The 9592-nt window shown below is 37.9% G+C and overlaps 1 protein-coding gene across 1 annotated transcript; it reads right to left on the bottom strand.

Moving 5' to 3' along the window:
- Nucleotides 1-451: 451 nt before the first annotated feature.
- Nucleotides 452-7918, bottom strand: LOC134792404 (trypsin-5-like). Its single transcript, XM_063763698.1, has 5 exons — nt 7846-7918; nt 7288-7444; nt 2212-2473; nt 1608-1742; nt 452-660 (listed from the first exon to the last, which is right to left on the bottom strand). Exons 1-5 carry the CDS (start codon nt 7910-7912, stop codon nt 493-495), a joined length of 789 nt encoding a protein of 262 aa, XP_063619768.1. The 5' UTR covers nt 7913-7918; the 3' UTR covers nt 452-492.
- Nucleotides 7919-9592: the final 1674 nt, after the last annotated feature.

Below are 9592 nucleotides of genomic sequence, written 5' to 3'. Positions count from 1 at the left end.
GAGAAGTAGAATAAAATTAACCACTCGACGTGCTGGTCTACAGCACTTATTCAACAATTAACATGTCAAACTGGCAGATCGTAATAGGGACCTATAAAAACATATAATTATTTTTGTTTTCTGATAAATATGAACTTTGTCAAGTCGAATTAGGCCCTATAGGGGTCTGCAATTGGTAACAAAAAACTATGAAATGATAGCACTAGCAGTAATCCCGGCCGCAGTCATTAATCAAGGCGCGGCTCAAGGAAAACACGGCGTTGTTGACGGAGAGCGCGTACTCTACTCGAATCGTATAGCTACAGGTTTACTTTCTTCAGTCATTCCCGCAATGCTGTAGATCATGTCCTTCTATTGAAGACCAGGTTCCTCCATAAGATTTAACAAAAACTTTATAAAATATGAGGCACACACATTTTATTATAATGTTATTTATTATTTACGCAAAAAAGAAAGCATCAAATTATTTCCACTTGCAGCTCTAATACGTTTTCAAGTCCTATTACGTTGAATGGTACTCTGGATCCAAGACAAGTAACTGGCGACCCTCGTGTATACTCCGGGGTATGTGCTGCAGCTTCTCGCGTCCTGTGATGCGACGCCGATAATTATATCTGTATTCCTCCTGTTTCTTATTACCAGCGGCCCACCAGCATCTCCCTGTGACATTATTAAGGGATTATATAAACATTATTAAAATAGTATTTCTTATAAATAACAGAATATATCAGGAGGCGTATTCTGATTGTATGATCTGTCAATGTCAAACGTGACGTTTCTGGTTGCAGAAATGCCCCTTTTGACACTGACAGATCAAATTCATAACTATAGATGGTCAAGCAAATCTTGTCAGTAGAAAAAGGCGCGAATTTCAAATTTTCTATGAGACGATATCCCTTAGCGCCTACATTTTTCAAATTTGCTGCCTTTTTCTACTGACAAGCTTGCTCTGCTTGACCAACTTGACTTGACTTACTGATCTGCTTGACCAACTATATTATTTCTTCTTCTTTTTAAAATTATGGCTTCAGCCCAGTGGAGCAATTTCGCCAGTATCAAGGTCGTAGTAGCAATACGATTGAAATTGTACGGTTAGTAGCTAGTACAAGACAGTGTACGGTGATTTTATTCGCTCTTGTAAAGCGATAGCGGATTTTACAAAAAGCACGTAGCACGTGGACAACCGGCCGTTGACTCCAAACTGGTGGTTAAATGCGTTTCAAGATGAATTATCCATTCACTGCACACTACCACATTAGTTTACTGTATAATAAGCTATCGATATTACACTTTAAACAATATTAATGAGCAAAAAACAAAGAAATTAATCACGACGCGTGACTATCAAGATGGCGCTCGAACCGGAAGTCCACCAACTATTATTTATAATTTGAACTTCACCGAAAATGACAAAAGACTACGGCATGACGACATGGGGTGTTGTTACTAATTTTTCTTTCCCCTACTATAGGAGATATGTTAAAGGTTGCAAAGCACCTTATTCGTATTTCATTTTTATATTTATTATAGTTATAGTTTAAGAAGTCTTGTTATTTTAAAATATTTTAAATAGAAACACTAAGAAAAATTATGGTGTTTAGACATACCAAACAGAAGTTATGGTGTTTGTCTCCAGCGCAGATCATATCATCCGTCACATTAGGATGGACTCGACGACAGCATTCATTTGTTACAATCGGCACCATTGCTTGACGGAGTTCATTTGAAACGCGATATTCATTCTGCGTAAGAAAACATGCCTTCACCTTGAATACTTAACAAAATTAAAATATATAAAATCACAAGCGGCAATTTGCGATGTTATATGAAGTATTTACACTTAACAGGATACTTAATATTATAAAGTTTAAGATCAAAACTTCGCAAATTCACAGTTGTTTTTTGTTGACATTGAATAAATGAAATGTTTCGATGCAGTTGTTACAGCAGGGGATGCGTAACGTAACGTTTGATTTTACCCGCCATAAATTCTTATACTCGGGCTTATTACTACTTATATGAAAACCGATTCTTAAGGAGTAAACTCCAATAAACTCCAAAAATAATGTGACATTAAGTAGTAGGAGATGACTTAAGCCGCTATAAGTTCTGCAAATGCAAATGTTGTAAGATATTCTGTAAACGTGTATGAAAACTGCTACACTATCAATTTCTGGAGCAAATCACTAGCGTGATATAAGATAATCTTACTTCAGTCTGTCCCCATCCGGTGACGCTTGCCAATTCATCTCCATAGATTAGGCGGTTGTTTTCTGGTAATGCGATTGTCTCCACATTCCAAAAACACCCAAATGGTATATTTTCCTTTAGTTTTAACAAGCAGATGTCGTGGTCCACTTTGGAGAAGTGGTATTTTTCGTGCCAAAGAACCTTCTCGACTTCAATGAAGACACCTTCTGTGTTTAATTGGTCTGAACCAACTAGAATTTTCCATTCCTCGGAATTATTACTCCTGTAATTTTTTAAATAGATATGACAAAATTAGGGATATAAATTACAAATTAAATTAAGCTAAAAATTACAGTTAAAAATTACAACAAACAAACCGCTCCCTACCGTTCCCGGTGCGAAGGTGCCCATGATGCGCACAACATTTCCACGATGGATTACTATGGCCAGCCTTTGTACCAGGAACGACTCGGAGACGAGGCCCTCCCCTTCTGTCTGAGTCGACGTCCGAACTCACGTGTAAAAAGCTCCGCATCAGTTCCTGCCGTTTCTACCGCGAAAGGGACGAATATGTACCCCGGGTACCTAGCCATGTTAAGGATGACTCACGCTAGACCGGGCGCAGCCCGGGCCGAGGCATGTCATTTTCTATGACGGCTGATCGGTGATCACGTAGTGCTTTCCATAGAAAACGAAGCGCCGCATGCTCCGGCCCGGTCTAGCGCGAGTCATCCTTTATTTAACTTTCACGTTTCTAATTTTTTCAGGGCCACTTGCGCGTTCCAGGGCTAACAACTAACTCGGAGTTAACCGTTTATATGTATAGTACAGTTTAACCCTGGGTACTTAGACATCTTATAAATAGGGTGTAATCTAGTAACTTGGGATCTGTGCCCCACAATGCATTACGGCAGAAAAGCAATTTGAATTAGTGATTTGCTGCGCAAGAATATGATAAATAATTACCCCCTTATTCATAAACGTTTACTAAAGTTGACAAGCCGATAATAATCGTTTGTCCCTTTCCGACGTATTGGTATAATGGAAAGGGACAAACGATTATTAGCGGCTTGTCAACTTTAGTAGACGTTTATGAATAAGGGGGTTAATCTTTTCCAACAGTCTTTCACACGAGCAAATAATTAAAATATATGTCGGAACCTGACACCAGAAAGACGAATTGCAGCGTTATAGTTCATTATTTTAGACGCCTGTATAAAATCGATTAGCAATGTTGAGCTACGGTATTATTTGGTTGTAACAAAATACATAAAGTTGTGTAGAGAGTAACTCCGTCTATTGGCGCATTGTTGAAATAAAGTTGCGTAGAGAGTAACGCCATCTATTGGCGTGTTGTTGAACTGAGATGACAGGTAGAAGGCTTTGGAACGTCGAGAGGTTTCTCTCGAGTGAGCGTAGGCACGAGTTGGCGTTTTTGTCGGTATGTTGGTAGACTGGTCGAGCAGGTTTGCCAACTTGACTGAGGCGGGAGCGGAGAGGCTCCGCCGCTGGTAGTTCTTCTTGATCGGACCGCGCTAGAGATCGGACGTACTCGTTAGCCAACCTCGTGCCTAACACGCTACGTTCCTGAAGGTTTATACCTGAAGGATTATTCTGATAGCTTATAGAATCCCGCGTTCTTTAACCATTTAGTTTTATTTCAAGTGTTATTTTGATTTCTTATGTTTCATTAGAAGCTTACTTTTGTGAAATAAAGAAATGATGTATTATGTGTTGTTTTAACTTGTTTTGAAAAGATTTGTCCTTCTGAGTTTGTTGCCGGTCCCATATAGGGCTAAATCTTCTCAGGTCAGATATGTAGGGTTGAAGCCGGCCTAGTTTGACTTGAATAAAGATTTAAACGGTTTCTTTTTACTTTCATATCGCTCCCTTGAGTTAAAAATAGCAATTAGTTCTTTTAAACATTTAGTACTGAAGTATAGTAGGCACTAGTATGGTTAACGAGTCCTAATGTTTATTTCATGCACTGGTAGCAATGGTAGCATACTGGTTTAGCTGTGAAGTAATACATTATCGTACTACCCCCACGCGCCCACCGCCTTTGAGACCATCGTTATTCGACATATAGATTGTACTCCTTAAACGGTGACACTTTTGTTCAACAACTTTTAAAAATTCTGAAGTATTTAGAGTCCCTATTTCTCATACAAAATAAATCTGGGGGCACGGCCGTGCCCCCGCCAAGACGAGACAAAGGGCAAAAGGCAGTGCATATCTTTTCTCGGCACGTTTCGTCGTATTTTCGAACCCTCGTAGTTTCGACTTGGATGATGCTAGAGGGCTGAAATTTTTAGTATACCATGGCGTTAGTAAACTTATCAAAAACACCAAGTTTTATTAGGCTACCTATTATACTTAAAATTTTATAGATTCTTTAATTTTCACTGTCCGAACCCTATGAAATTCGTGTCATAGAAAATACAGACTACTTCCTGAAGACCTAGAAGGCTGAAATTTGGCATGTAATGATAGGTCTGTATACTAACACATATGGTGATGAGAAATCTGTAACTTTCGCCCTGCAACCCCTTGAAATGGGGGTACCTAAAATTTGCCGTAAACCTGAAAACATTGGTTCCTGAAGTACTAGAATCGTGAAATTTTGTGTGGGAGCAGTGATCGGAGTGCTAATAAAGAAAACACAAAAAAAAAACCAAAAAGTTTTCGAAGTTCAGATTTGAACCAGCTTCACGTAAACCAGCCAAGTAGCGCCCTCTATATTGGCACTGTTTCTTGTCGTAACCTTTTCAAAACCTTACTTCCTCTACAAAGCGAATTTGAAATAGAGGCGGATTGTCATAGTGCATTTACTGCCATCTTTCGACAGATGTTTAAAACTTTTAGAACGCCATTTGACTTTGATCCTTATTCTTTCACTGATATGTGTTAAATTTGTTAAATATCAAAAAGTGTCACCAAGATGATGATCGCTCGAAAATAATACCTTGTACAGGAGAACAGCCGGAGACAAGAAAATATTTTTGCCGAGCTGGAACGGTTACGCTTAGCTCGCACTTCGCACTCGCTTGGTCAATACAGAATAGTACAAATTTTAATTTTAAAAATAACCGGCCAAGTGCAAGTCGGACTCGCCGCGCTCGAAGGGTTCCGTACCATTACGCAAAAAAAGATAAAAAATTACGTTTGTTGTATGGGAGCCCCACTTAAATATTAATTATATTCTGTTTTTAGTACCTATTTGTTGTTATAGCGGCAACAGAAATACATCATCTGTGATAAATTGAAAATTTCAACTGTCTAGCTATCACGGTTCATGAAATACAGCCTGGTGACAGACAGACGGACGGACGGATGGACGGACGGACGGACAGACAGACGGACAGACGGACAGACGGACAGCGGAGTCTTAGTAAGAGGGGTCCCGTTTTTACTCTTTGGGTACGGAACCCTGAAAATGTCTAATGATATCGAATCCGCTACTTCTTTAGGCGCTGATCTAAATACAATGACTCCGTCATTTTGTAAACTGTCCATAAACTGAATCAAAAAACACGAGAATACAAAATTCATCGTGAATCATTTTTTTAAATTTCTAGAAACATACAATTTGTAATACATACAATAGGGAGTATTGGTGCAATGTTCTGCCGCCAGAGTGCAGCACTAGTGCACCTACTAAACCATAAAGTAACTTATACATACTAAGCCTTAAACAGTTTTTTACAAGTTTTCACTATAACATTGATGCATCAAGGCGGTTTGTTTACAGGTGGCCTACCGTGAAATTTCGTTATATATGCCTCTCTATCGATCGAATAGGCAAGAGTGATAGAGAGGCAGAAACCGAATTTTCAACTGCCGTGTTTCATGGTAGGCCATGATTGTGATTGAGTTAGTGACGCAGAGTTTTGCGTAATATTCCCTATTATTGTCGTTTCTCATATCGCTAAAGCACGTGGTACGAGCAAGGTACGAGGCATGCCGTAGTACGGGGACGGGCCAAAAAACTGAGACAACTATCACAAAATTATTGTCGTCCTTATCATTGCGTTCATGTACGGAGGTTCTAATACAGTAATTAAAGAGTTTTTTGTAAACTGTGACATGACAATTTCAAAAGTTATCAACACGTCGGGTTGTCAAAACAAACCAAAGAATTTGCAAAACTGGTATTAGATTTTCTTTAAAATGGGTTACGATGTTCGAGAGTTGTTAATACACGTGGAACTGCAGCTCAAGGCTTAAGGCTTTTTCGGAAACACTTCCCAAATTGACGACATCCACCGGCTTTTCAGTGAGAATAGGCCAATCGCCCCTGGTCAGCCTGAAAGGGCCATGCACGGGATCGTGCCAGTGTAAGTTGAGGAAAGGTTTCTCGAGCACTTTAGACAGGTACCAAACCAACGTCAAGTATTATGTGTCGATGTATTATTTTATTAAAATGTGGGGTTTGTGTTTAAGTTTAATTTAGTTGGTAATAAAGTCGAATTTAAACTGTTGTGAGACATTTACTAACATTGAATAATTTTACGGTTTAGACTCACTTCTTTTAAGTCACTCGGCCGACATGTTTCGCGATGTGTAGTAGTAGTCAACTGTATAATTTATATAGGCCCTACATAGAGGGCGCTAGCAATACGTAACTTTTATAAAAACCTGAATTTTAAAATCTTTTAAAATTATTCCCGTTTATATGACCCTGTCCGTAGGTTCTATAAATGAATATGTCATTTCTAACTGGTATATCACCTCTTACAAAAATGAATGAAATCCCACCAAAAACATTTCATGTAAAGTGTTGCCAAGACTAGGCGCATAAAGCTTTTACACTAAAAAGTTATCAGATCCCGTAGTAGGTACCAAGACTTTTACTCTGTAAGTCCTAACTTTATAAGCTCTAAATGTATAAAGCCAACATCTTGGTCAAACAGTACGGCTTGGCCGAAAATCAAACCACAAGTTATTTTTAAAAGTTGCTGAACAAATGTTGGTCAGTATGAGGAGTACAGCCTACAGTTTAATTTTTTGCTCGTATTACAGGCCACAGGCTGTATAAGATACAAAATGTGTGCTTCCATAGGTTTCGTTGTACGTGTTTGATATGAATTTTCTTACACAAGACAGTGTGCAGCAGTCAGCACGAACTGGTCGTCGATGATCGTGGCACCACACCGTTGTTCGTTTTCAGAAAACAATGCAGCCATATAGGGAGCGTCTTCAATGGGTATTATGTTTCCACCACTGATGCCCACGTTGCGGGGAGTTTCTAAAACTGGAAGCAGGGTTGTTTTATATTGAAACAGCTTCTTTCCGCGACTTTGGCAGAAGTTGTTGGTAAAATTAACGGGGGCCTAGCCATGATGGATGACAATCGTTGATAGCAAACGCCAATCGGCATTGGCCACATAATCTGGTTGTAGATGCTTGTTGCGGCGCTTGTGGGTTATGGGGTCCCACATTGCCGTTGATGGCTATAAAGTCATATAGAAACTTAAATGATGTATTGAAATAGCCACGTGACTTTTCGTAGCATCTGTCAAACCATTTTATCTATTCGTGGGCCTTCCCTCAGGGAAAATAGGCATTTTGTTTGTGAATAATTTTAAACGAATCAAGTGAAGAAAGTCTGGCATACCTATTATATAGACAATAAATATAAAGAATTAAACTCACCTAATCCCAATGTTGATTTTAATGTAACATTAAGAACCACAAAAAATGCCAGCAGAAACCGCGCCATCGTGTCACACTTAGTAAATTTGCGTCAAAAAATGTTGCTAATCGTTTATATATCATCACGCAATTAATTATAATCAAAATAAATAATACCTATATAATTAAAATCATGCCAATTGCGTGTTGACTAATGTAATTAAAATGTGGGGTTTCATATAAATTGTTGCGAAACGCCCGGTGCGGCTTCCCAGCCAGGGCTCGTGGGTTTAAATCATAGGACAAATAGGACCTAGTCAGTGACGACAGCATAGAACAACGCGACCAAATTACCCTGGCGTGACTGTACCAAATGTACCAATGAAATCAACGGTGCGTATGTGAAAAATATAATTTGATACTTAACAGTTGTTTTTCTGTGAAGAAATACATCGAAAGAAAACCAAAAATCATTTTCGAAGAACTAAAATGGTGCGTGTTTAAGTCCTGTTTGCTCTTTGAAAATTAGACTGAACCCTCTGGATGAATGAATGAATGAATTAATGATCATTTATTTGTCAATAGGGGGTTTACAAAAAGGTCTTAAAACTATTTACAATATGTAAGTATATAGGATCTCCACATTGTGCCTACAAATACAAATTTAATTAAACTAGCCTAATTCCATGCAAATATATTATAGCTAGAAACATTTCTCACACAGCCAAGCTTTCATCATTTTCTTAAATGTTGTATTTTTTTCCCTTTAAATTCATTTAATTAGGCATGCTATTTTGTCATTTAATTAGGCATTGGAATAATAAGCATTGTCGAAGGCAACTTGCCTACGAAAACAAAAAAAAAATGTTAGGTACTTACCAGAATCAAAATTTCGTTTTATTGATTCATTATTTTTATCGCCATCAATAACAATGATGACGACTAATGAGGAATTATTACACTAGTTAGCTTGATTAGGTAGGTACCTAGATATCTCCTAAAATCTCGCTCACGTTTATAATAATTATGTTGCTGCGAGTGAGTGCTATGCATCGAATATAAAGTCTAGCTCATGTTTGTTATATTAGCATGCGCTACTTTGGATATTTGATTTTTTGTCTATGAATAGCTTTATTATACACAGACCAACCAGACGGTTTTTTTGTGTCTTTAATATCGATCTTTATAAGTCTATTGAAGTCTTAAATTCTTTATAAATATTTGCTTGTGATAAACACGACTAATATGAATCATCATTGATTGACACCTACCCAAATACTTATATTTTCCATTCTTATATCTAAAAAAAGATTAGAATCGTTTCTATGTTTAAATTAGGCGCAGGAAAGAAATATCTACATAAATTAACATTGGTTTTTACTAGGTAAGATGTCCTTAAACATAAGATTAATAATTACAAAGTTTGTTCGGTTATATGTAGGTCTATATTTAATCCCGTTTTAGGATTGTATTTCCAGTACCGACTATAATTTTTCCTTGCAGGTTTGGGCAAATCAAATCATCACACTTAAATGATTAAAATCCAAATAAACCGGAAATATATTGAAATGCAATAGTAAAGTCTATGGTTAGTATGTATGGCTAGCTCAACTAGGTACTTATGAATTTTGCATGCAGAATTCTTAAATCCTTGGAAAAGAAGTACCAACCTAAGAAGGCTACCTTATTTTTTAAATTTATTCGCTCAAGGGAGGAAGGAGGAATGATATGCACCGAACCCCCATGCGGGCTGAGCCTCAGACACTGT

Source organism: Cydia splendana, chromosome 7, assembly GCF_910591565.1.
Source record: "Cydia splendana chromosome 7, ilCydSple1.2, whole genome shotgun sequence".
NCBI classification, from domain to species: domain Eukaryota; kingdom Metazoa; phylum Arthropoda; class Insecta; order Lepidoptera; family Tortricidae; genus Cydia; species Cydia splendana.
The sequence above is the reverse complement of the archived record's forward strand: the minus strand, read 5'-3'. Positions and strand labels throughout refer to the sequence as shown.